Source organism: Megalobrama amblycephala, linkage group LG6 (assembly GCF_018812025.1).
Source record: "Megalobrama amblycephala isolate DHTTF-2021 linkage group LG6, ASM1881202v1, whole genome shotgun sequence".
In the NCBI taxonomy this organism is placed as follows: Eukaryota; Metazoa; Chordata; class Actinopteri; order Cypriniformes; family Xenocyprididae; genus Megalobrama; species Megalobrama amblycephala.
In genome coordinates, this window is record NC_063049.1 from 29,291,489 (window position 1) to 29,319,139 (window position 27,651).

Consider the following 27,651-nt stretch of genomic DNA (forward strand, 5'->3'; position numbering starts at 1 on the left):
TTTTTTTTTTTTTTTTTTTTTTAATTTCTGAAAAGCAGTGAAACTATAAAAGGTACCAAAGAATAAAACATACATGTAATGTACTAAAAGTAATAGAACAGCAATGGTCATTCATTCAAGTAACTTTCAAGAATAATGCATCAGGAATCTTTTTCTCTGAACACCAAAGATTGTTTGGCTGAGAGACGGACCACAGCTATAAGAACAGAAGGCACTAACAAAACATTTCAACCAATGACATAAATATTGTCTGTGACCGTGAATTTGTTCCAATACAGACAAAAAGTGAAACAGTCTTTAACAGTAGGGCAAAAAATAATAAAAGAAACAAAATATCTTTTTCTTTCTTAAAACGTATTTTAAGAAAGATCCATAGTTACCCATTTTAATTTGTGATGGTAAAGTCTCTAAGAGAAAAAGAGACGCAGAAGAAAAATTGTTCAGAAATCATTGAGAGGTAATTTCCCAAAAGACAAGTTTCTGAAAGAGGAACACATCAAGCAAATCAATACAAACACAGTTATAGAATAAAATAAAAGCTGAAAAGCCCTAAAGTTCCATTTATGTTTACACTAGATGCAACACTGAAGACACAAAACAAAACTTAAAGTATAACATGCCGTTCTCATAACATTCACCTTCAACGTCATGCACCCAGCAGGATATTGGACATATTTCCTATGAGGAGGAACTTTCTCTTCGATTATCCATTGTTCTGATTAAATAAAAATAAATTAATGTGAGGGGTGAAAATATGCAAAGCTATATGCCATAAATAAGAAATCTTAAAAAAAATACTTACATTTGATGCTGCCGCAAAAAATCTGCAAACTGACGATCTCTTGTGTAGAGTTCAAGGATGCGTATGCGATCTTGAATCTCCTACGGAATGGACAGGAAAGAGAAAATCCCAGAAACATGTATCATGCACTTGCTCATATACATTTTTCAAAAAAAAAAATAATAATAATTTACTTGCTCACCTAAATGGGCATACAAATTCATTTGTTGTCAACATATTACTGTATTTTTGTGCACATATACCCATACCTCCTTGGTGAGTTCGCTGTTCTCATAAATATGCTGTATCTCTTCACTGCTGAAGTCAGTGGATGCTTCAGCACTGGTGCTGCTGTGGACTGGGGGCTCTGGGTACCGCTGGTAGTAATGACTGTAGCCTGTCGTTAAATCGCTCTCGAACATGGGGTTGTACTTAGTGGCTCTGTCTATAAACGGTGGACTGTCATCGCTCCTTCATACAAACATATACACACACAAAATTTGCAACAGTCATTGTTACATCCACAGGGGTAAGAAGTCATGACCTAAAGGGATCAAAGATCAGCCTTATTGATGAAGTAATGCAAATCTCATAATGGCATTACTGGAGATGTAAGCTTCTTCCTAGGTCTCCTACAATAAATTTACATGCATCTAATGTCAAAAAACACATTTTCTCATAATATGCATTGCACATTATCTAATTTCTCAAACAGTCTGAAAATGGTTCATTCAAAGATTGTCTCTCTAAACCACGAGCCTACTCTGCCCTAATTGGTCAGACGGAACCAAAGATCTGAATTTCAGCTCTGGAGGCTTCCTCAGCACTTGTATACACAGTGATACAAACAGTAAAGATGCCGTTGTTTTGTTCCGCATGAGTCCTCATCCTTTTGAAGTGCATGCAAAGAGGATGTGCAGTGCTGAAAACAGCGTCTTCTTGACATGTCGACAATACGAACCAAACTCATCCAGGCCTCAGCTACAACTACAGTGTTTGAGGGTGGGTCAAAGTAGACGTTGTTCGCGCGCAGCCAGTGAAGACCATAGGCTGGCATAATGCAAATTTGTTACATTGCTATATAGGTATGCAACAGGAAGTGAGACTGGAATTGCTGGCAGTTTAGAATTGATTCTTTCTTTTAAGAGAAAGAATCAATCCACTTTGATCTTTAAAACTTTGCAGACCTTTTACATTCACAAGAACTGCATGAAAGGTAATACTCAAAAAAGCATAAAAGGGGCACTTTAAATGTAAATGTAACTGACTCATTCATTATAATTTCAATAAATAATTGATTTCAAGATTTGTCTTGGTTTAGTGTGTAATGCAAAATGAAAACCTTGGTTTTACTTATATATATATAAAAAAAAAAAGTTTGAATTTATCACCATTACAATTTAATAATTTAATTTTGCTTTTACTGAAATATCATATCTCTTAAAATATCATGCTTTTGGTTTGATTTTTTTTGTGAAGTTTTAGTTATATAGCACCTTTCTAGAAGCTCAAGGCTAATTTACTCAAGGTCAAACTCTTATCAAGAGTTCATGGCAGGTGATCGGCTCTAAAAGCTCAGACTTCTGAGGTAAAGCTTTCATGTACTGATGTTCACTTACATAAGACATAAAGTCCATACTAGAAAGAATATTATAATGAACAGTTAAACTATTCGAGTTGGGATGATTTACCAGATTGACTGTGATAGAGAATGTGTCTTACCGTGCTGGGTCTTCCGTCTCGTCCTTGTCATACTGGTCTCTCAGAGTTCTTGCTAAGAAGAAGATTACTCCTGATGCCACCAGCAGGAATCCAGCAACAGATGCTATGGCAATTCCAACTACGAGTGGCTCAGAAACATATTCTTCACAATGTTCCCCTCTGTACCACCAGTTTTCCCCCACACGGCATCTACAGAGCAAACACAAACATAAACACCTTAAGAAAATGCCAGAATAGCAGCTACATACTTGAATGAGAATGCTGTTCTCCAGGTAATACAGACCTTGCTGTACAGTATATGATCTGTATTCAGGCCTTCTTAAAAGTGCACAAATTCATTCAAAATTTCTTGAGCATTATATAATCGAAATAAACACCTGCAGATGGCTCCTTGTCCTGGAATGACATCACATTTCCCATCATTCAGGCAGAAGTCATCCTGAAGGTCACAGACGCTCTGGCAGGGTAGTCCGTCCACGCTGAAGTAACCAGCGTTACACACACATTCAGCCTCACCTGACCAGCGGTTCACTGTACATTCTGCAAACTCATTACATGCCTGAAACTTGCACGGGTCTGCATGTTCCCCTAAAAACAAACCACCATACATACACATTGAATAGCTGCAGCATAAAGATGGCATGTGATGAGGTACCTGAACATGTGATATTACCAAAGTGAGAGGTTTTCTGAATTTGTCTTACCCGATTCGACATCCAACGAATATTTGTCAATGGCAAGGTTCATGGTCTGGTAAGCAGTGTTGCAGAAGTCCTCAAGAATGAGGTAAACAGCAGTATTGACTTCACGAAGAACGGGCCTCCCAAACTTCATACGGCTATTCACCACAATACTTCCATTTCTGAAGTTTAAGATCTCCAGGTTCTCAAAGTGACTGAGGTTTGACTGCAGATATGGCACCAACTGTGGGACATACAATCCCAATAATGAGTTCATAAAAAACAAATAACAGGCCTTTTCAACTCCAGTCCTGGAGGGCAGGTGTCCTGCAGACTTTAGTACCAATCCCAGTCTAACCTACCTGTCTGTAATTTGCAAGAAATTCTGGACACCTTGGCTGTGTCCAAAATCACCCCCAATTCACTATTTCCTACATTGCGTGGTCCACTAATATGGTTCACTTGAGGGTGTGAATGAAAACAAGGGAGTGAATTTGCATACTGAGTGTGCCAGAAGGGCTGCCGCTTTTGCAAAGTTTGTGCTTGCTGTTTCTTAATTGTTTGATACTTAGCAAACTGGCAGCTCCAGTAAGATTTATCTTGAACTCTTCCATGGAAACTATGTATAAACCTTAATTAAACAATTTAATAAATCATTAAAAAGGAATGTATACTTGTATGATATTGCACTGTAGCCACATTGGACCAGAAGTTTGGAAATGGAAGATTCAGCTGCGTGTGCCACCTTCTGGTCAGACGCGAGAATTAATTTGCCGCACGACTCTAACGGTGCATTATGGGTATTCTCTAGCCGTTGAGCGTACATTGGTTGTACACTCGTTATTGCAGTGCATTGTGGGATTGAATGAGTGCAATCGATAACGTCCACTATGGTTTCGGACACTACAAATGGCTGTTCCCTCAAATAGTGCCCTATTTAAGGGTATGGGGGTGATTTCGGACACAGCCCCAAATTAGCTTGTTTGGGCGTGTTTGGTTAGGGTTAAAGCAAAATTCAGCAGGAAACTGGCCCTCCAAGACTGGAGTTGAACAGCCCTGGTATATATAAATTAGTGAATAATTTAATCTGAATTAGGAATGTCCATTTCTGCTCCTGGAGGGCCACCTTCCTGCAGAGTTTAACTCCAACACAGCATTTCTAGAAATCCTGAAGACCTTGATTAACAAGTTCAGGTGTGTTTTATTGTGGCTGCAGCTACAGTAAACTCTGCTGGAAGGTGGCCCTCCAGGAGCAAGATTGGACACTCTTGATTTGGATTGATAAGTGGAAATTTGACAGGGAATGTGGGCAAAAAGGAAGAAGTGATGGTACGGAAAAGGAAAGAAAAAAAAAATAGGCACAAATATACTTTGGAGGAAATACACTACCAGTTCAAGGAACCGTTGCTCCAAGGCTTTGTACTCTGCAGAGCTCTTATTGAACAGATCGTCAGAGAACATCATGTTAGTTACACGAAGACTGAAAAACACCATCAAAGACCTCCCAGGGTTAGTTGGCAAGGCAATGCTGGAAACTCCATCCCCCTGAATGACACTAGGGACACCACTACCCTCTTCCTCTCTGTAATCGATCACATCCAGAGATGTAGTCATGACTTCTGAATTTAAGGTATGCCCCAACTCAACCTCTTCTGGGGTTTTCATGGTCATGAGGGAGAAGGGTTGTTCTATCTCAGGTGAAAGTGGTGTTGGGTAGACTGGGCTTGCTGGTTCAATGGTGACCAATAGGATCTCATCCTCTTTTAGAATTTCCTCTGATAACTGTATAGCTGATATATCTGTGAGTACAAAATCTTTGTTCTCCTGTGGCATTGTGGTAATGTCAACATATTCTTCCTCTTCTTCAGTCTCCTCTGATTTCTCCTTTGTGATTACAGCAACTTCAGTTTCCTCATCCTTTTGTGTTTCTATTAGAACACTTTCTTCCTTGTTGTCTTCCTCTTGCCCCTCTTCTTCTGCAGGTAATATGAGCTCTTTCTCAGGTTCTGGGGTAGATTCTACCTCAGCCACCTTGACTGATGGCATTGCGGGTGCATCACTACCATGTTGTAGGTTTTCATCTTCTCCAGCTTCAACAGTAATCAATTCTGTGGTTTCCACAGGCAAGATCTGGTCCTCTTCAACCACTGTTGTAATTGTGGAGAATTCATAGTCCTCTATCTGTGGCATGTCTACGTTAATCAAAAACTCTTCATCAACTTCTGTCTCTCCAACTGGCTCCTGAGCCTCATTAGGATGGACAGTTACCCAATTGTTTTCTATTGCACCAGATCCAGAGGCGGGATCAAGGTCATACATTGTAATGTCACTGTCTTGCTTGGCATCGATAACGGGACCAACAGCTTCACCTTCCACAGTAGGGGTCTGGCTAGGAGGAAAAAGTAATGCCATGTCCTTGTCTTGAAGGTCTGAAAGGAGGAATAAACAAGCATCTTGACACAAGTCTTTTACCACCATATTGGTTTAAATCAGGGGTATCAATCCTTCTCCTAGAGGACCACTGTCCTGCAGAATTTAGAAAAAGTTGGACAGGTTGAAGCTAAACCCTACAGTACACTGACCCTCCAGGTACAGGATTGGCCCCCCCCTGCTGTAAATCATTGTACATGTGAATGTTGGTTCTTACCCTCTGAGAAACTACTGCTGAGATGGTCTATAAGGGGTGGTGTGTTCTCATCTAAATTTATGACATCTTGCTCTCCCATACCTTCCTCTTCAGACACAGTAGGATCCAAATGGTCACTAATGGTAAAGACCTCCTTTGCCACTTCTCCAGGCAGCTCAGACGGTTTTTCTACTGATAAAATATCACCCTAGACAATAAACAAAATGAAACAGCTGGTTCTCAGACTTTGTGAAACTTATTGGTGGTGCTTGCTAAGGCTATCATTAGTATTACTGTTTCTGCTATTCCATTCTTAGAGTTAGGGTTTTGTTGAAAATAAAACCTCAAATAGCGTGCCTTGTTAAGTAGAGGTAAAGTCTAGAGTGGTAGATTTATATTAAAGGACTTTATATCTACAGACCAGAATATCACATATACTTGCACTTTTGTAATCACCTTACAATACCCTAGAAACCACCCAGATCACCATAACCTAGCCTAACAATATCCTGCAAACAACCCTAGCAATGTGCTGGTGAGTTGTATGCTAGGAATCAGCATTTAGATTTTAAGAATATGTAAATATCTTGATGGTATACTGGAAACTTCACTGTCACCTTGACAGAAATCTTAATTCACCTTGTGGTCAGGGTCTGGGAACTCCTCGGCAGGATGGGTTTCCTCTGGAGATGTTTCCTCTGTCAACAAGAAAATATTACACCATTACAGACTGCTGAGATGTAAAGGACTAGTCCATAAAGGACTAGTAATTACAAGCACGTAGAGCAGTACCATGCAGAGCCTCATTGATGTCAGGGTGGAGGTCAATAATGGTGTACTGGACTGTGGGCCCCTCTGAGTAACTAAAGGTGCCCTCTACCATGTTGGATTGAAGATTAATGAAGTCCAGTGTCTCACTGCTGATCACTTCACTGTTGTTCTGGAGGGACACAACATATTCCACCAGTACAGCCTTGTCACCACTGCAGAGAGAAAACACCAACCGCACAGCTGAACATGATCATGACAGGAGTTGAAAAATGGGATAACTTTGCAATAATCTTCTCAAAACACTGGGTATTTTAATGTTTATATAAGAACAATGTGTTGCTCCATAGTCTTTGCATGACTATAAACATGATTCTTGCTTGTTTATACAAGGAAAGACAGCAAAAAAATGCATTCTCTCACTCACTAACCTGCATTCATGCACACAAGGAAGTGTAATTTACCTTGAGGGATCCACCTGTGGCCTACAGAAAAGATAAAGTTCATATTTTTAGTAAAATAGCCTAGCAGGTGATAGGCTAATGCTGCATATTGTCTATGAATGTGCCATTCCATCGCTAACATCCCTCTGTCTCGTTCACTCAGATGTACGTCATTGCTTACGTTATTCACTACTGCCAGAACTCTTGCAATGGGTTTAAAAGGAACACCCTAAGCCCTTGATTACTTGTGGGTAAATTAAGTGACAGTGCGAGTTGCTGTTGGGTTGAGGGTCTGTCCCAAGTGTGCCATACAAGTCCTAAAAAAATGAAGCCACAGAATTTCAATCACCCCCTGGTGACTGGCTGCAGTATAGATCATAAACCCCACCCTCTCCATGTAATCGAATGGGACACAAGCCAAACTACACTTTCAAATATTTTTTTTTCCAAAGATGGTTTGTGTCATTTTATGTATTTCTTAACAAGCAGACATTTGTTCAAGTGTTCATTGTTCCAATAAGTTTGGTTTTAGTTAGTTATTTGATGCTGTAAAAATGGAGTGTAACACAGCTACTTGCATTGTGTAGTCAACTTCATTAACAGATATGACTCTTATGAGCCAGTTCTTTTAGCTGACTCATAAACACACAGCACAACCAGTGTAGTAGCCCAATTCACAAACAAATGGACTGTTTCCCATTATTTAAATGTTTAAATTTATTATTCTTTCTGATAAAAAAAAAAAAATCTTTTGCTTGAAAAGTGTGCTTGATCGGTCTTAAAATGCCGTCATATGTTCTAATCTAATGCAATGATATTCATACATTTTTAAGTGTGATCTAAGTGTCTAAATACTTTTTGGAGCCACTTTATAGTAACTAGTAAAATTAAACATGCACTAACACACCTGATGTTCAAAACTGAAACACTCTTGAATTCTGTTAGTTTCTCCAAAGCAGCGGAAATCTGTAAAAATGACATATAACATAAAAAATTGCAGCAGCACAAACATAACATTAGTGTAAAAATTAAAGCAAGTAAATGTGTGTGTGTCGTACCTTCTCTGTGATCCGCTGAGTGAGTCTGCTATGCTCACTGCTGGTGGAGTTGAGCAGCTCTTCACTCCATGGTTCTCCAGTCAGTAACATAGTCAGCTCTACCCTCTGCTCAACCAGAGGACGTGTAGGCAAAGCAGCTGCCTCCTGCTCAATCTCATTAGTGATCTACCACAGATAATACATACACAAACTTTGTTTAGCAGGTGTTCAATATTTAAAATTCGTTTATATGTATATTTTTTCAATGTATCATTCATGACTCATGACTGCATCAGATTAGAACCAGACCTCACTTTTACATTTTGAGTGTATGTTCACCAATGATCACAGTATGTTTCATCTACCTCGGTATCCAGCTCCATTGTCACGACAGCAGATGGTGCTTCTGCAGTAACTTCCTTCACGCTCTCAGAGGTGACCTCATCTGGAAATGCTGTGGTCACCAACACAGTGGTCTCTGCTGGAAGTTTTAAAGACATTTTTTTGACTCTTGGTGTTCAGGCACATGTTATAAGATCTCTTTCAGTTTATTTCTTGCCATTTTCAATTACAACATCTGAATCTGAATTGCAAACAAAGTTTGGATGAAAACCCTGTACAAACTCAGAAAAAATCATTTGTGTTAACTGAAATTCAAACCAAATGCAAAATGCCAAGCATCTTATCTGGCTTATTTTAAGGCCATTTGATTTTTTATATTCTGCCACAATAAATGTGCATCAGCACTAACTCGTTTAACAGCTGCTAGTTGCTGAACATCTAGAAATTGCTGTTGATTGTTTAGAAGCAAATGTCTCTCCATACAGGACTGAAACCAGGAGGGTCAGTGCCAAAAATATGGCCCAGAACTTACCAAAATTATACAGTATTTCACCAAAACATATTATAGTCCATAAATAATATTACATGTTTAAATTATGGCTCAATACAAAAAAACTGAATGGTCTTAAAATATTATTTTCCTTTTGATTTTCAAAATCAATGTCAACTATGATCCAGGCATGTTCTTAACAGGTAAGGGTTTTATACAGTTTATATAAGATACTGTATCAGTAACACATAATCATAACAGACAAACCTGGTGGCACACTGTTTTGCTCTTGGGAAGAATCCTCTGGTCTGTTTTAAAAAAAAAAGAGAGAGAGAGAAGAAAAAGGAAAAAGACAGTTAGAAATGACACACAGACCTTCAAATGTAAGAGTTAACTCTTCAACCACAAACACAAGATCTCTAATGCACAGACCATTTAGTAATAATTGGGTCTCTAATGCACAGTCAATTTAATTAAAAAAGGGTGTAATACCTGCATACTGAGTATGTAGGTATCTTACTGAGGAAAAAAAGAGGAAGACAAAAGGTGAGGAGAAAATCAGAGACTAATACAATGAATAAATGGCTGGGAGAAAGTGGGGTATTTATAAAAGTATGGGTTGAGGGTAAAAACAAAGGTTTTAAAATGTTTCACTGCACCTTTTCAGTATCGTCTGTGCAAGTCTCTGCAATGGACCATAGAGATTCAAAAGACTCAATAAGTAAGACATTCTGATATGCACATGCACCACTGACCCATAATACTGTATTCATATAAAAGTATCAGCTAACATAGTACAAAGTTAATTATACATGTCTTATGCTACATACTCTGTGGACAAGTGCTAAGTGTTCCTCTGATTGGCTAAAATAAATGCCAATCTCCCGTATGGAGACTCTATCTGTCTGGCATTGGCTCATCCAGTTCCGGTACTCTTCTTGACTGGGGAGGCGCTCCAAGAAGATTTTGAAGGCCTCCCACACAACTTCCTGACACACTGTAAAACAACAACAGTATCATATTAGTGCAACAAAACAATCAGAAGAGTAGGAAATATTTTTCTTGTCTTGGCAGTTTAATGGAAAAGTTGGTAACACTTTAGAATAATGGTCATTAGTTAACATTAGTTAACTACATTAGTTAACATGAACTAATAATGAACTGCACTTATAAAGCATTTATTTATCTTTGTTAATGTTAATTTCAACATTTACTAATACATTATTAAAATCTTGTTAACATTAGTTAATGCACCGTGAACTAACATGAACAAACCATGAACAGCTGTATTTTTATTAACTAACGTTAACAAAAATGAACAAATACAGTAACAAATGAACTGCTCATGGTTAGTTCATATTAGTTAATACATTAACTAATGTTAACTAATGACCATTATTCTAAAGTGTTACCGAAAAGTTTTTAATCTCAAAAGATACAACTCTTTTGCATTTATTATGATACATCTTTTGTATTGTCTTATGTAGTGATATCACAGGATTGACCACTTAAGTGGGGATTGGACACACACATGTTTGAGTCTACAGCCAGGAGGTTGGAACTTACCACAACAAACATACGGCTCATGACGCTAACATTTACCCTAACACTTCACATAATCCTTTAGTCAGCTGATATATCAAATGACTTTATGTATTAAATGACTCAATGGAATTACCATGTTTTTGACATGAAAAAATGAACATTAATAATACTATGTCCTTAAAAGTGAAAATGGTAATTAATCAGTACCACACTATATATCAAAATGCTACGGTTTTACCATCATTGCAGTGATGCATGCATTTAGCCCAAATAACTGCTAGGATCTTTTCGTAATTTTAATTTCTAAGGTCAAAAACACCGAAATCGGATTTCTGCGACACAGTTGTTTTGACAGTAACACATTTTAATACTGTTCTGTCATTAATAAATAACTACACAAGAACAAATGAGTAATACACTATAGTAACCGCTATTAACTAACAAGAAACTCTGATTAATGAATTAGTAAGTAATAGAGCTCAGATGAATGACGGTATTCACCAAAATATAATCCACAACTACTATTTTCTATGTCCCCCAGAGGACTACTAAGAACTACTATACAGGTTCATAATTAATGTGAATAATGTACAATGTAATTCATTCTAAAGTAAAGATGATGGTAACCTACTAGTAATGACTTAAGTATTACCAAATCCTTCTGAAGGAATTACTAATTATTTGAAACAGTATTCTAAAGAGAAATTTCAGTGTAAGCTTTTGAGGGTTTTGTAAGGTTTTGTACAGTTATTCCTTCTGAAGAATTTGGTAAGTCATTACTAGTGGGTTGCACACACTTTAGAATACTGTTCCAAATAATTAGTAATTCCTTTAGAAGGATGCAGTAACACTTGAGTCACTACGATCCAAAACCTTATAGACCTCAAAAACTATATATATAATATGAATTATCTGCATCAATTATGAACCTGTATATAGATATTAGTAGTTCTCTGGGAGGTATGAAAAAATCGTATTGATTAGATAATAGAAAACTCACTGAACTGAGCTCTATTACTTACTAATTTCCAGAGTTTCTTATTAGTTAATTGTAGTTACTAAAATGTTAACATTGCGTTACACATTTGTTCCTGTGTAGTTATTCATTAATGATGGAATTCTAAAGTGTTACCGTTTTGGCATATGGGTGTATTTTTTTTTGACAGACAGCAATTACCTGTCCAGATGACATTGTGGTTCAATCCCAACTTTGCAATTAGTGTCTCAATGGTGCTTAGACAAGATAGCCGACACCCTCATTCTCAGCCATGGATATAAACGTTTACCTTTGACCTTATTGGCTCCAATCCGATGTGTTAACTGACTTTTAACCTCACCATACTGCCGTCTAATTTGTTTATGGAGAAATCACACGTGAACTGTGAAAGATTGTCTTGGTGTCTCTCAACACTAACCCGAGACCTCTGAGTGTATCTAACTGCCAAACGCTGATGAGATCCCATTGTTATACTTAGCTGTCAGCTTTACAAAACTGCGTGCTCTAGTTGATGAATTTAACGGTAACCTTTGTTGAGTCTTAATTTTGTGTCCTTAACATAAATATGGCTTTGATTTGAGTCTTCTTAGTTGGGTCAAGTAAGTACTAGTTATTTCTTGTCCAGTTATTCTCATCTCCTTATAGATGTCGGAACACTTTTTCAGCCAGTTCTTTAATTGCTGCAAGTCCAGATTCACTTCTTGGCTTTGAGTACTTGGGTCATTATTATTATGCAGTATCCTTTGAGATCTTGTAATTTAAGGAGGAATTTCTATAAAAGGGCATACCAGAATCTAAGAAATATGATCTAACAATTTTCATGTTTGTGCTGTTGTTTTCCCACGTCAATTCCTGTAGGATATTGTCATTAAGGGCCAAAAGGATGGAAAAATCCACTCAAACCTGAGTAGTTCAATTATTTAAAATTCACCCCGGTTCACTTAATAGTAATTGTGTAACAAAATTCGATATAATTTATCTTTACAAATAATCTCACTACAAATCGACTTTATTAAATATATAATTAATGTAACAGAGTTATTCGATACATAAGCAATTCTAACCATATTAATAGTAAAAGTATTGCAATAGTGTCTCACCTCTGAGTTGGTAGTATTTAAGATGGTTTGTGATGGCTTGCTGCACTGTTTCTTGATAGCAAAGGCGTACTCCACTGGACAAAAAAACACCACGCTTATGTCTTGGCAAGTGTTCTTGGCTTCCAAACATTTGAAAAAATCTTTGTGAGCGCTTATCTGCGTTCATGAGTGCGGGAATCCGTTCAGTTTCCTCTGAAACATAAATACACAAACGTATTCTAACCATCACACTCTCATCACACTCCGACCTATTACATAGGCTACACAAAGATACATACCTGCAGTAATATCCAGTTGGCCTACTGCAAAAACGCAGCCTAAACACCACAAAGTGCAGGACCATATGAACTTCCACATAGTGTCTTCCTGTGGCTTAAAAATTAAGCTGTTGTGCAATAGTTGCTGCTTCACTTCGGACGATGTGACCAAAGCTTCCAACACCTGTGCATACCTGTTACACAGTATCCACTGATAGTTATGACAGTATATTATTGTTGTTATAAAGTGCTGTCCAGGTTGTCAAAGATAAGCGCAGGTGTATAAGGCGATCCTGTGGCAGGTAGGCAGATGGAAAGGGATTTTTCTTTTTTTTTCTTCTAATCTTGTTTGGTAATCCTGTAGAGCAGCTCATCAAGAAGTAACTGGAGGAACTGGAGTTAACCAAGAGTGCCAAGCAGGGAACAAGTGATAGATAGTGAATGAGAAAATGAGAAAAGGGTGATTTGCCAGATATACATAAACCAAAATAATCTGAACCCAATAGGATCCGAAAAGTTGGAGACATACTAATTTGGTGCTTACATAATTTCTCAGCTGAATACTTGACCACCTGTAAGGTCAAGGACAGGTAATGGTTTGACCCTTAAAGTCTGCAACAACTGTAAACGAACTGGAATCAAGTAGCTTAAGTCACATTATTGGTGTGAGACAGAGAGAAGTCTTCATTGTTTCACTGGAGGATTGAGTTTTGATGAAATATTTTGAGGTCAAAAGAAATTAGAAAGTGAAACATGCATGATGAATCGTTCTAGAAAAAAGATGTGGGTGAATTTTCATGGTGAATTTAAAGATGTTATAGCCATGTTAGCAATTATTCTAACATGACTCTCAAGCTGCTCCCTAGTTGGCAACACTTATCAGGGGATCAGCCATTTCCATGACTGTATTGTAATTCCTGTATCCTGTTCTCAGAAACCTTCGCTAGACAAAACCAAACAACAGAATGTTATACAGCTATGTTACTGAAAATTATCTGCTACATTTATTAAATGCGCAATCTCGCAATACTGTTCCAATGTTTAGCAGCTCAAGGCCCTTGCTAGTATCCAAATTTGTATTTACAAAATTGATTCCTGGCATATAGAGAACAAGGGAATGGAATTAGTCCTGCAATCAAATGCCCTCTCACCAAAAGACTTGACTGAGAGGGCTGTCATAGAGACCGGTGTGATTTCTCAGATACTATTTAGAGAAATAACTAATTCTAAATAAGATTTTGTTTTAGATGTGGGTCTTTTGAGGAGACGGGACCGTGCGTGTCTTGCATGGCTAAGGTAAAGACAGGATTTTCTAGTTTTAATAACCCCCTGTGCTCTCACGCTAATTTATCAGCCACAATACAATTACTGCCCAGGTGGTTTAGTGTCGGTGTCCTTAGAAATAAACCACCACAAATAGCATACGACATTGTATTACTGCTTTTTCTATAGTATGTATACTGTGTATTTTCCATTTTGTGTTAAAAAAAAAAAAAACCCTTTCCCTCTGGTAGTTTGATCGAATAGTCGGAAAAGAACCAGATTTTGTTGACAACAATTGTTCTCTACTTGATATTCCAAATAATTCATCACACTGGAAAGGCCCAAAGTGCCTACGGCAAATCCAGCAGAAATAGTAATAGTATGGTAGTATGCAGATCCAAAAATAGACTTCTTGTGGCTTGACTCAAAGGGGTCAAGGTTTGTTAGGAAATGCTAACGGTATTATAGACCTTCTTGGTACACACACAGAGAAAAAAAAAATCACTAGGTTTACTGACTTTATACTATATTTTTTAAGTAAACAGAAAAATATTCTACACAGGCTGCAATGCTGGGATTACTGGAAGAAGGTGGGTGGTCTGTAAATCGGTCTAATCTCTGTCTGATTAGCATTAAACCATACATCCCTGCACGCACACTCCCTTCTGATGCTCTCCTTGACCGTTACTAATGAGTTGGCCAATCAGAAAACTGGCTCTAGCCACACCCGACTGCTTAACCAATCATGCCTAAACAGCTGACTTCTCCTACATTCATTCATCACAACCAAAGCCACTGAGAGAGACGACTATCACATGTACAAAGCACAAATATCCATTTAAAAGGGTCTTATTTGTTGCTTAAAAGATCAAGGAAAATATTTATTTCTTGCAGTATAACCCATTTAAAAGAAAGTGCTACTTACTTGTGCTACTTACCTCCAAGCAGGCCCGGATTGGCTAATCGGGAGCACCGGGAGAATTCCCGGTGGGCCGGTCAGTTTATTTGGCCGCGAGGGCCGGTGTTGTCATGGCACTGGGTTGAAATATGGATGCTCTAGAAACTGGACGCGGCCAAATGTAGGCTTACTAAGCTGAGTAGCCTAACCTTTTCCTTAAAACCATTCAGTGACGGGTTTAGCCCTGGTCGGCCCAGGGCACCCGCGCAAGAAAAAAACAAAACAAAAAAACAAACAAACAAACGAATGCGCGATCGGGTTTTTACCGCTCATTTGCACGCAACGTCAATGATATCATGGCACTCGGTGGGTAAATTAACCTGGTCGGGAGGGACTCGGAGTGTGCGCTCGGAGAAGACAACTCACTCAAAAGTATACGAGAAGAAGGGATGAGGTGACGTCTGTAGGGACAGCGGGACAAGTTCTAAATCAACGCTAAATTATGGTAAGGCAAAAGGTCTAAGCCACCGGAGGCCAATTTAAGTAACGTAAACAAATAAAAAGGAAGAGGGGAAGACATGCAAAAGATAAAGGCATGTATGCAGCTTACTCATATCGTAATAATAGTAGGCAAATAATAAAATATGGCCTGTTATGTTGCTTGCTATGCAATTACACATTGGCCAACAATATTCTTTTTTCTGTCCAACTAGCTTACATAACCAGAGAGTAAAATGTGATTTTGTAACATGTAACTTTTTTTAAACAAACGTAATAGCCTACTTTAATATTTTACTGTAAAGTTGTGCAATTTTGTAGGATTTATGGTATTTTGTGTTATTTGCCTCAATTTGTAATAATTAAAAGTATATACATTTATATAAAATAGCAAAATTGTATGTTAAATCCACTTTAATAAAGATCTACATTTCTAAATTTCATTCATAGTGAAAGACATGAAAAATGTGCCTGGGTTTAGTGGACGATTACTGCCATCTACTGGAAAGCAAACACTTAATTAAATTAAAATGAAAATAACATGAATTTTTAACTACAGCCACTAGATGGCTAGAGAATTAATCAGTGGTTCACATTATAAAATCATTATTATAACTGTGACTTATAACTATAAATATTTAGCATTTTTTGTACTATCATTTGTACTATCATAGGTATTTGAATATATTTTTGAAAAATACAATTATTCACAAGGTTGTAGAGAACAGTGCACTATTGCAGACTTATATACTGAGGTTTTAATTACATTATTTTAATATAGTCAGTCGTGAATTAAAGTGGGCCGGTCTTTAAGGCATGAAACTCCAGGGCTGAAAATGAGTCCCAGTCCGGCCCTGCCTCCAAGATACATATACATACAGAAAATGTAAGATTAAAAAGAGCAAAACTTTTCAATTTCATTTATCAACATTTATTTCTTTCTAAAGTTTTTCCAACAATGTATACAAAAGCATAAAATATAAAAGGTTCAAAATCAGCTAAAATATAAATACATCCAAGGTAAAATAATCATGTGTTCCTAAAAGCTTTACATCATTGAGTTACATTTCCATGATCTGTTCTTCTATCTTCTAGAGCTTCATTTCCCAAAGAGCCTTTCTGAAATCTGTACAGGTGTAGAATGAGGTCTCGAATCTCCTCCCGTTTGCCTCGCACCTGTTGCCGTGGAAACCAGCGCTCCAATCTCAATGGCAAGTCAAAGTGTAGTACAGGGTCCTGAAAGATACATAAACAGCACTGTGGTTGCCTTTGAGGCCAAAACAGACTCTTACACACATTTTTGTATTTGAAATAAAGAACAAGTTTAAGTCTACCTGTAAAAAACTTTCAGCATATTGTAGCAGGTAAAGGCCACAGTCACTGCTGTTGTCCTGTAGGGGGACCTTACAGTGGGAACCTACCATGTGGTCAACACTAAAGTCACGATAACCACCTCTCTTTACCTCCCACTCCACCTGAAGGTATCTAAAAAACAAACAAAAAAAAAACCCTCAAAATTAATCACGTCATGTAAAATATCTATATCTATATCTCTCTCTCCATATCTTTATCTCTCTCTCTCTCTCTCTCTCTCTCTCTCTCTCTCTCTCTCTCTATCTATCTATCTCTATATTACAATTATAATAACACAGCATAAATGTGATATAGTTGGACTGCTGTCAGAGTGCAAACACTCACTCGCGCAAGAGTTTGAAGATACGTTCATGAACCGACAACTTCAGGGAGTCCATTATGAGAATACATGGTCTGAAAAAAAATAGAGTAAAATAATTCTCAACATTAAAAATCTTAGTTCGGTCACTGTTCTGCCCATTAAAAGGCAAAAGCCAATAAATAAAAAATGTAAATGAATTTTCCTGAAAGGCCGCCTAATAAAAATATATAGTAAAATGTTTAAAAGTGGACCATCGAAATAAAGTGTTACTTATAAGAAACTTTGTAACGACATGTCAACTAACTTTGATTAGAGTATTAGCAGAATGTCTGCTTAATATCTGCCATCACATAAATTAAAAATACCAGAAGCTAATATTATTGTAATATATGCAATGTATCACAGATAGTTTTTTTTTATTATAAGAAAACCTAAAATATCATCTTTTCTCCCATAAAATTCTCTCCTTTATGAAACAAAAAAAATAACGAGTTAATTTAAAAATGCACACATACCTTTTACACACAGTGTGTCTCTTGCAGGTATTTTCCGTACAGTTCTACAGAAAAAGAAGCACAAGGTTCTGCTGTTGCTGTGCACATTATCTATCCACATCGCAATATATCAAATCAAATGCAATCTAATCCAGATTTCTGACCGTTATTTAACATTTATTTTGACTTACGAGAGTATGAGACGTGCTTGACTTTATATGACTGTCATCTAGATTAAGAACAAAAGTTTGTCTAGAATCAAGAAATAATTCTTAAAGTAGTAAGCATGAGTAAATTAGTAGTTAAGCATTAGAATTAAATTTTTTACCTGTATTTTTGTCGTCATCACTGTTGGATCTATTCTCTCCAAGTATCTCCCCTTCAGACTCACCCAAACCTTCACTTCCATCGCTCTGCACAGAGCCATCCCTCTTTACATACTGCGGCTCTTCTAACCCGGGGAAACAGATCACCACGAGGTACCAGTGAGCTCTATAACAAACACCAGACTTGATATAAAATACTTATAAAAACAACATGATTTACACTGGTACATTCAAGGCACATCAAATCGTACAAGTTGCATAATACGCATAAAGCCTAGTGAGTGAAAAAAAAGTCCATAATATGCAGTATGTCCATTTGATAAACAATGCATTTACATTATATAGCTAATACTTACTCTTGATTGACAGGCACAAACAGGAAGTCTTTGTCAAAGATGTCTACATGACGGGTCCATGTCCTCACACGCTGATGCCTTCTGACCTGAGCTCTGATGGCACATATCCATCATAAAAAATATACTGTTGTATCGTTGTGTAACAAAAACCATTTGAAACAATAAGCATGAGAGCTATATAAGAACTCTCATGACAAATACTCACGGTGTGCTTGTACTGTCCTCATTAGCATTGTCTCTGCGTGTGAGCTGCTTATAGAAAAAACTGCTGAAAACATGGGATCTGTTTACAGATGCCTGTGGGGCCTTTCGCACCATGAGATACCTGAAACACACACATATAAAATATAACATCGGTGCATTTTTTGTGGTCGATATTCGAAAGAGTATTGGTTGACATTCTTGGTCGTAAATAACCCCTTTACTCCCCAAATGACTGTGAAGGAGTGGCTCTGATTCAGCCCCTCCCACTGAAACATTGTGTCTTAAGCCGGGGACGCACTTAACGACTAGCTGAAATATTCTAAGACTGAGCTCAACACAAAAAGACTGAAGCAGATTTAAATACACACAGAATTTAAACACTGAACGCAACTGGCTCTGACTGGACGCATTTGAGTATCAGTTTACATTCATAATTGGCCATACAATCGTTAAGTGTGTGCGCGGATTTAGTCTTACTTGAGGTAGAAGTCGATGATGACGTCATTAAGAAACTCGCCACTGTCTAAACATTCCAGGTCCTCTGTTGTCACGGTGATGGCTCTTTTCGAGGGTGGAGGAGGGAACAGAATCAACCTAAACAGATGAATAGTGGTAAATTAGGACTGAGGTACAGAGAATGTGTATAAATATTGGGTTATGTAAAACCCTTTAAGCGCATTACTCTGTCTTTTTTTTATTTTTATTTAATGCTTGTTAATGCATTAAATTGATCCAAAGTAACAATAAAGAATTTTATAGTTTCAAATAAATGCTGTTCTTCTGAACTTTCTATTCATCAAAGAATCTTGAAAAAAATCATCTCGGTATTCACAAAAAAATTGATTCACAACATTGATAATGATAGGAAATGTTTCATGAACACCAAATCAGCATATCAAAATGATTTCTGAAGGATCATGTGACACTGAAGACTGGAGTAAGGATGCTGAAAATTCAGCTTGGCCATTGCAGGATATTAAAATATATTCAAGCAGTTATTTTAAATTGTAGCATTATTTCATTATATTACCGTTTTAACTGTATTTTTGATCAAATAAACACAGCCTTGGTGAGCATATGAGAACAAAAAAAAAATCTTACTGACTCCAAACTTTTAAATGAGACTGTAAATCCCCTTTGAACATAGTAAAATTACAAGTTTTCACCTGCGTGCTGGAACACAGTGTCGGTACGGTGTCCATTCTGCCCCGAGGGTAGGTGCCAAGGAAACACTGTATGAACCCTGAGCTCTTTTATGGCACAGCGTGTAGACTGGCTTCAAATGAACATCAGAATCCTGAGACTGGAGACACACATCCATAAAATGGCTATATAATGGGAAACAGGATTTTTTTTTCCCCCTCCTATAATCAATAATTCCTTCTCTAATATGCCCACATCAAACTAAGCTCGAAAACAGATAATTCAAAAACCACCTTGGCCATGAGCATGGTAACAAAATAACAAACATTAAAAGTGAACTTCAGGAAAGAACTTGCAAACAAAGGAAAAAAGATACATAGATACAATATTTTGTCTGAACCTTCACAGCAGATACAACTGCATGCGTTTGTGTTTCAATTTTGGGCGTCAGCAGCTGGAGCAGGTGTGTTTCCTGGGAGCTCTGCAGCAGTTTCAGGCTGTCTGACTGTGTGAGGGAGCACAAGAGGTCGGAGCTGTCCTGCTTCAAACTCACTATGTCCATTAAAGAGGCCAAGACCGCACTCTCAACACCGCTTACAGATTCAGCCAAACACAGCAACATACACGTACTGCCTTCAGCTGTACACACACAGCAAAACATATGTAAAAAGGAGAGAGAATAAAGTATGGTTACTACTTTAAAAAAATAATAACAACACAGTAATCTATAAACAAGTCAGTAATCTAACCTGGACGTGTGCCTGACTCGATGACAGACAGATCATTGTGTAGTTTTTGTGCCTGAGCATCAGACAGCCAAAGTAGGAGCAGAGAAGGGGGCAGGACCTCGTTGTCCTTAACCAAGCCACACCCCCTCAATGTAGGCACCTCCCACAAACTGTATTTGCACACACTAGCGGTCAATACAGAAATTTTCACTGAAGAATCTGAGTAAACGAAGGAAAACAAAAAATCAGACAACAATCTAAGGTATATCTTACACATACATGATCTTGATCTATATCTATCTAAACTATATTATAATATAAAAAATAATTAAATAATTAAGGTTATAGTTATTTTACAGTTAAATAATATTAATCTTCAAAAGAAAACAAAGTAAATGCTTAAAAATAATTAGTTTACACTTCAGCAGAATATTTCGAATCATTTTTGTTCTTAAAACATGTTTACCTTTCAACGAAAAGGTGATCTTTTCTGTAGTGATCTGAAAAAATATTATATTAAAAATTAGTGACGCACTAAGACAGACACAGATTCGAAAACATTCCTCATTCACTTGTTATATTATGTAAACCATAGCTATATGACTTTGATCAGAATGATTCAGACATATTTAATCACTCCAACCCATCACATCAACATATCGTTCTCACCTTCATACTCTCAGTGGATGTGACATGAACTCCACCCATGTGAAGTGAAGACAGCTGTAGCTCCATCACAGCACAACTCTGATGATGAAAACATACAAACACTCATCAGTAAACCAGTTCCTGGTTGCAACAGACCCCTTATGTTTAGCTAGATGTTTGATATATACAGATGAGCTATGTTTAGTAATTATTTAGTAAACTAACTATATTCTTTTAGTCCTGTATTTAAATTATCATACAAACCTGGGCATCCATCTCCATGATGTCTGAGTGACACTCAGGTGTGTTTTCCTGCTCATAAACTCTTGCTGATTTATCTACTTTATTCATGACTTTTGCACACTCCAGTGGCTGGATGTTTAGAGCAGAGGATTCCTCCTCTTCTCTTTCCTCTTCCTCTTCACTGGACAGAACAACTAAGCGAGGTAATGATAGAATTGTTGTTTTTAAATAATAAACATACAAAGTTTGGAAGCAAAACAAAAGTGTAAACTTGTTAAGAATGTAAGGGGACAAACCAAAGGTTCAAAGCAGGGTGTTGCTCAACAAAAGTTATGCAATGCACATAAGGGTTAGATTTTGACTGATAAGCATGGAGATGTTGTAAGTTATCTGGGGCATGCAAGGCCTCTTTCTGTCACACACTTTGTAGAACGCCTTTTTTATTTTTTCTCCCTCTCTCTCTGATGTTTCAAGTCTAATCTACAAATGCTGTGAGAAGCAACTTGTGAATAATGCCTTTTTCTACAGTCAAGGTCAGTAGGCCTGGGAAGAGTCTAGGGAGTCTGATAAAATGTTTCCAATTAAAAAATATTTATGTACGTCAGTTGGGCATATTATGAGATGTTGAGGAAGACCAATGTGGATGAATTTGCTTATCCAATCAACTTTGGAAGTATTTGTTCAATGATAAATAAATATGTATGATTCTACTGAATAAATACTTTTACTTTTTTTTTACATAAATTTTTATATAAATATATTTTGTAGCTCTCTGAGATATGCTTGTTTATATGTTGTAAGTGAGACTACTCTGGATAGTGATTTCAGAACAATACATTTTATTTATTTTTTTAAATCATGGAGTGGACTGACTTTAATTTTATTGGTGAATTTCCACCACAACAAAGTTCCAAAGGAAGTTCAATTGAAGTCTTTTATTGCTTTTGATCTATTTAATCCTCACTGCATATGAACTAATTTAAATAAATAAATTCATACTGACAAACTTTTGAATGGCGGTGTTTATAACGCATAGCAAGTTATTTGCTTTAAAATGTTTTATTACAACATAGATGTTGCTAAAAACTGTTGTTTATTACTGTGTACTCTTATTAGGGGTGTGACGATACACTCACGTCACGATTCGATACAAATCACGATACTTAAAATAAGATACTATCATTGTATTTTAAGCCAAAATAAAAAAGAGTTTTTTTTATTATTATTAATTCTAAGACATATAGTAAAAAGTTAACAAAAAATGAACTGTTCATTAAAATGCAACGTTTGGTATGCACTCGGGCTGGTGGACTTGAATAGACTTGAACTTAGTCCTGGTCCCCAACGCACATGGCAATGATGACACTAGAATAAAAATCTCTCTCTCCCTCTATTAATGCACTTACATGGTAAGAACAATCCATCTAAAATGATTTGACCCATCACACTACTAAAACTGAATGTGATATGGTGATTAAAATGATGTTTGCGATTTCACTTTAAGGAGAGCAGCTCCAGCACATATGTGCTTCAGATTATCAATGCAATCAATAACAGTTCTCGAAAAGTGTGTCAAAATGACTATTCCCAAACTTTAAAGGGTTAGTTCATACAAAAATTAAAATTCTGTCTCCATTTACTCTCATGTTGTTCTCGCGCATCAAGCGTGCATTTGAACGTCCGTGTTTACTAAAGTATGTGTGTTGTAAATATGTTCATCATATAAAGCCATCATGTCTCTTCAGAAGACATGGATTTGGATTAGACCGCTCAATTAATCATTTTTATGATGCTTTTATGACCTTTTTGGGATATTTTAAGTGTTAGGGGAATGGACTTTAAATGGAGGGACAATGAAATCTCTCAGGTTTCATAAAAAATATCTTCATTTGTGCTTGGAAGATAAACAAAAATCTTACAGGCCTAAATACAGTAAGCTGGGTCTTAGATAAAACTAACTCTATATCATGAATCATATTGTTTACATCACTGATACATATCACATTTGCTGAATATTGGATACTAATCACTTACTAGGTTCAGGTAGGTTGAGCTTAGAGGATTCTATGGTGAAGCTCCGCCCCTCTGTAGGGGTGAGGTTTGAGTTGGGAACCTGTTCAGCTGAGAAGCCATCCATACGACATCTTTTGACTGGGATTTGCCCGTCGGCCCCAACTGAGAGGCGTAACACACTTCCTCTCATCCCTTCCACTTCCTGCACCACCTCTCCATTCCTGCGCAAGTGATTTTCCTTATCTCCTGCAGAATCCTTTGGAGACTCTTGTGTTTCTCTCCTTTCTTTCTTATTGGGTAGATGCTGTAAAATCAAAGGCAGAAAAAAATAATGATCTACAAAAAAATAGCAACATTTCTAAGTGAATCCTAAACAGATGTACTTAAAAAGGTTCCATGGGGAATCTTATATTATTCTTTGCTAAACCTATAAAATAATTGCGATTAATCTCGAGATTACTAATTATGAGATAAAATAATGCAATTAATTTATTTTAAAATGCAATTTAGAAATAAATTAGACTTCAGTGTCACTTGATCCTTCAGAAATCACTGATTTGGTGCTCAAGTAACATTTCTTATTATTATTACCAATGTTGAAAACAGTTGTGCTGCCTAATATTTATGTGAAAACCACCCATAATACATTTTTTAAAATAAAAAGCTCAAAAGAACAGCATTTATTTTAATCTTTTTTAACATTATAAATGTCTTTACTGTCACTTTTCATCAAATTATTGCAAAAAAAAAAAAAAAAAAAAATACAGACCCCAAACTTTTTAAAATATCAGTGCACATTAAGTGTTCCGACTGCTTTTGTCAAGGTTTACAGGTCTTACCTCACTTGTGGATTTTTCTTCTCTCATGCAACCCTGCGTTGCTAATGGTGACGAGGGACTGCATGCAATTTCAAATCCAGAGGAAAGTACTTCATCATCCTGTGGAGATGATGCTTCATTCTCTTCAAAAGTAGATGGTTTGGTCTGTTTAGGCAACTGTTCACTAATCTGAACAGCCTGTGGTGAGTCACTTTCCCTCGCTGAACAAGAGTTACTTGATACTTCAGAAGACTCCGATAGTTTCACTGACGAGTTCAGTTGTTTGGAATGTAGATTTTTGATTTCCTTGTGTGAACATGATTCATTTTCAGCGGATGACTCAGTCTGATTATGGGATGGTGAAGTAGCTTTTGGTTCAGTAGAGTCTGTTCCTTCTCTTATTGTTAAACTGGTCCTCCTCTCGTCTTTAAGCGTGGCTGTTGAGGTGGGATCACTCCGTCTTTTGCTCTCTGATTGGTCTGTCTTCTTGCAACTCTGCCCACTACATAGTCTCAGTCCGATCTCTGTCTGAAGGACATCTTCTAAGACCACCCTGACCTGACGCCTGTAGGAAATAAATAAATAACCAACAATCAAATCGATATTGCTCAAACATACACACATATACATATATAATAAGTAAATATAATAATACATATCAAATGACTGCTACATAAATATCACAAAAAATTATATTTGCCTCAGCTAAAATATAGCATAAAAACATTGTAGCTCCTTAACTACCAGACAGGCAGTTTCAACACATTTGGTACATGTCGCACAGCTGTTTATTGACTTATCTTTCTAACTAATGGTACATTAGCCATTTTAACTTATTAGCAGTGTGCACATGGAATGAGATGGGTCAACATGCACAGATGGTGCACGAATGATAAGCAAAAAACTTCAGTGGGAGAATGTAGACGTGCACCATATCATGCAAAACAGGATTTCCCTCTGCTCTTTTGAAATAAGAGTCTGATACATTATATTCTAACATTTCCAAGGCAAAACTCCCTCCCTAGGTTTAACTTTAATGAAACTAAGTATCAAAAACAGTCAACAATTATGAGCTCGACAACACATCAACAGCAATTTAGTATTCTTTATCTTTTTTACAACTTTATCCAACAAGCCTATTTTAAGGATCAGAGAGAGGGTGGAAAATTACTGAGATTGACTTGATTAAAATTATAAGTGGACATAAGGGGAAAATAATACAAAAACTGCCCAAGGTCCCAGTTTTCACAGGAATTTGTTAAAGCTAGGTAAGAGAAACCACTTCAGTTCTAGCAGTACAGTCTTACTGTAACCCAAAAGAAGTGTCTCCAAACATTGCAATAAGTTGAAGTAGGCAAAATGTGCTCAATGCATCACTTCCTCTTTCAGGAAACAGGTGTTGGGTAATCATGAATGTAAAGAAAATTCAGTTTAAAACCACTGATATTTGAATTCTTGTCACAATACATGCAATGTTGAGTCACACAATAATTTATAATCATTTCAATAATAATTTAACACAAAAAATATTACACATGCATTTGACAGAAAGTCATTCGGTAAACATTTGAGTGGTTCAAAACTACATAATTCAGGTAATGCAATGTAAACAATATTATTCTTTGGTATATAATGTGTTCATACAACTGCATAACTAAATGCTTACAGTGAGTGACGAAGAACAGGCTTCGCCATCAGGATCTGACAGTTAATCTGGTCAGAAAGTTACCTTTGGATTTCCTGCCATACTGGATGTTCTTTAATGCTGTTTTTTTGTGATTTGGGATCTGACTGGGAGGATGTACCATTTGAGGCCAGCTGTGTCCAGTGGATCTTACATTAGAAAAGAAAACAAAGCCAATCAGAAACTCCAAAACATTAGGAGATCTCAGGTTGAATTGTTTTACTGATTTAGTAAACTACATCTGTCAACATCTAAAAGCAGATAAACACACATTCTATATTAATTTGCCAAAAGAATTCAGTGTTTTGCAACCATTTAGTTAGGATAATAAACTATATAACTTGCTGAAATAAGCATAACAATTCATTGAACACTGGTGAGTTTTATCATATTGCTGTAATTGCTGATTTATAAAAGAAGTAACACACAAAACAAGAATTATAATTATATTTTACTTCCACTGGCAAAATGTCCATAATGTGCTAGTGGTTCAAATGTAGTTCTTTACTAGAACTTGAGAAAAAAAAATAGTCAACAATTGCACAAACACATATCATGCATCATTTCCTGTCCATCTCAGTCACCTTGTTGTGGCTCTTTTTTCGATCTTTATACATCTCCGTATCTACACACACATCCTCAGCTGCAGAAACTCTGGGGATCTTAAGGGGACTCTCAGTCTGAGACACACGAAAAGATGGGTTACACTTTATTTTGAGGTGTCTTTGTTAGAGTGTAATTATTACTTAGTACTTAAATTTATATTAATTAACAAAAAGTACTTACTATATGGTTAGGATAGGGTTTAGGGTTAGTAGCTTGTAATTATGCATAAGTTACTGTTGTTACTACAATAAGTACATGTAACAAGGACACTGTAAAATAAAGTGTTACAGAGAGATGTTTTGGATTTAGGTGAAAGCACTGAAACACTGTGAACACCACAATCCCCAATGTTTAATTCATGGACATACCTGACAGTTGTCACGTTTGATCCCTGGGGACAGAGTCAGAGCTCTCCTCCGGTCCAGCGTGAAATTAGAGGAATCAGAAAGAAGGCTGTTGCGGTTTTTTTCATGTGGCATTCTGCAAACAGATGTTTCAAGGCCTCTTCGAGATGACAGATAATGCAGTGAGAAGAAGTACAGTCAGTCAGGACATCATTAGAACCTTAATGTACTACTTTGTAGATTGTTTAAGTCGCTCTGGATAAAAACGTCTGCTAACATATAAATGTACTGCTAAAACCAGTCCTAGAATAGATTAATCAGATTACTTTATCATTAGATGATTTTAACTGATAGCCTGAGTCAGAATCTGCAAGTTCTAACTATTCACATCTGTAAGTGCAGTAAAATTTTACACACAAGCACAATAAAAGTGATCTTAACTAGCCTGTAGCTAAATACAATGTCCTGTTATACCTTCATCTGGTTTCAGTGTTTATACAGTACACCTACTTTTTAATTCCCGGAGTCAATTTAAGATGTAGAACATGATTGAGGAAGATAATTTAGTTGATGAACAAAAAATGAGCACATGAATATTAGGATTATATCCCTCGATTGAAAACTTCCGCCACTCACAGGAAGCCAAGTGCTCTTCTTCTCTTCTCTCCTTCATTCTCTCTGCGAGGTATTGTGCGCCATCTAGCGGCATAGACGAAATGCTGAGTTAAATAAAAACTAAGCTCCTGTTCGCAGAGGTTGAATACAATGTGGATAAAATGAATACAATGTATGTGGACACCACTTTTTGTTGACCATTTATTTAAAACAAAACAACAACAACAACAACAAAACATTGGCGTTTTAGGGAGTTGGTTCTCTCTAAATGCATTGTCTCTTCATGAAAAGCTTTCATTGTGTTTTG

General features: G+C 36.9%; 2 protein-coding genes across 7 annotated transcripts; both read right to left on the reverse strand.

Moving 5' to 3' along the window:
- impg2a (interphotoreceptor matrix proteoglycan 2a) lies at positions 1-15,791 on the reverse strand. Of its 4 annotated transcripts, XM_048193762.1 has the most exons (22): positions 14,990-15,791; positions 12,810-12,982; positions 12,532-12,723; positions 9,720-9,886; positions 9,549-9,574; positions 9,382-9,408; positions 9,157-9,197; positions 8,423-8,538; positions 8,079-8,243; positions 7,928-7,986; positions 7,042-7,062; positions 6,602-6,792; positions 6,449-6,507; positions 5,831-6,017; positions 4,573-5,612; positions 3,208-3,427; positions 2,881-3,091; positions 2,504-2,692; positions 1,051-1,252; positions 803-882; positions 639-715; positions 1-480 (listed from the first exon to the last, which is right to left on the reverse strand). In XM_048193762.1, the coding sequence occupies exons 2-21, from the start codon at positions 12,886-12,888 to the stop codon at positions 679-681; spliced, it is 3,309 nt and encodes a 1,102-aa protein (XP_048049719.1). In that variant the 5' UTR covers positions 12,889-12,982; positions 14,990-15,791; the 3' UTR covers positions 1-480; positions 639-678. The 4 variants fall into 4 exon arrangements, with proteins under 4 accessions (XP_048049719.1, XP_048049722.1, XP_048049720.1 ...); XM_048193765.1 differs by having other exon boundaries at positions 5,912-6,017; positions 12,810-15,791; XM_048193763.1 differs by having other exon boundaries at positions 1-407; positions 12,810-15,791.
- Positions 15,792-16,362: 571 nt separating this feature from the next.
- Positions 16,363-27,481, reverse strand: senp7 (SUMO specific peptidase 7). 3 transcript variants are annotated; one of them, XM_048193768.1, is made up of 22 exons: positions 27,366-27,480; positions 26,754-26,889; positions 26,566-26,654; positions 26,364-26,459; positions 25,825-25,928; positions 24,117-24,660; positions 23,299-23,581; positions 21,286-21,458; positions 21,043-21,120; positions 20,840-20,873; positions 20,395-20,592; positions 20,046-20,284; positions 19,669-19,805; positions 18,980-19,096; positions 18,504-18,623; positions 18,299-18,391; positions 17,945-18,108; positions 17,808-17,845; positions 17,638-17,681; positions 17,146-17,214; positions 16,782-16,932; positions 16,363-16,683 (listed from the first exon to the last, which is right to left on the reverse strand). In XM_048193768.1, the coding sequence occupies exons 4-22, from the start codon at positions 26,394-26,396 to the stop codon at positions 16,501-16,503; spliced, it is 2,802 nt and encodes a 933-aa protein (XP_048049725.1). In that variant the 5' UTR covers positions 26,397-26,459; positions 26,566-26,654; positions 26,754-26,889; positions 27,366-27,480; the 3' UTR covers positions 16,363-16,500. The 3 variants fall into 3 exon arrangements, with proteins under 3 accessions (XP_048049725.1, XP_048049723.1, XP_048049724.1); XM_048193766.1 differs by lacking the exon at positions 26,566-26,654 and having other exon boundaries at positions 27,366-27,481; XM_048193767.1 differs by lacking the exon at positions 26,566-26,654 and having other exon boundaries at positions 27,240-27,381.
- Between the last annotated feature and the right edge of the window lie 170 nt (positions 27,482-27,651).

Excerpts from the sequence above, each read along its gene's own strand:
- impg2a (XM_048193762.1), bottom strand. The coding sequence starts at position 12,888 with ATGTGGAAGTTCATATGGTCCTGCACTTTGTGGTGTTTAGGCTGCGTT. Across the intron at positions 9,409-9,548 it reads GCACAGACGATACTGAAAAG|TAAGATACCTACATACTCAG; the intron begins GTGCAGTGAAAC and ends TTTTTTCCTCAG. Across the intron at positions 3,428-4,572 it reads AGCAACGGTTCCTTGAACTG|TTGGTGCCATATCTGCAGTC; the intron begins GTAGTGTATTTC and ends TATGTCCCACAG.
- senp7 (XM_048193766.1), bottom strand. The coding sequence starts at position 26,864 with ATGCCACATGAAAAAAACCGCAACAGCCTTCTTTCTGATTCCTCTAAT. Across the intron at positions 26,460-26,753 it reads TCAAACGTGACAACTGTCAG|ACTGAGAGTCCCCTTAAGAT; the intron begins GTATGTCCATGA and ends CGTGTGTCTCAG. Across the intron at positions 17,215-17,637 it reads AGACACACTGTGTGTAAAAG|ACCATGTATTCTCATAATGG; the intron begins GTATGTGTGCAT and ends ATTTTTTTTCAG.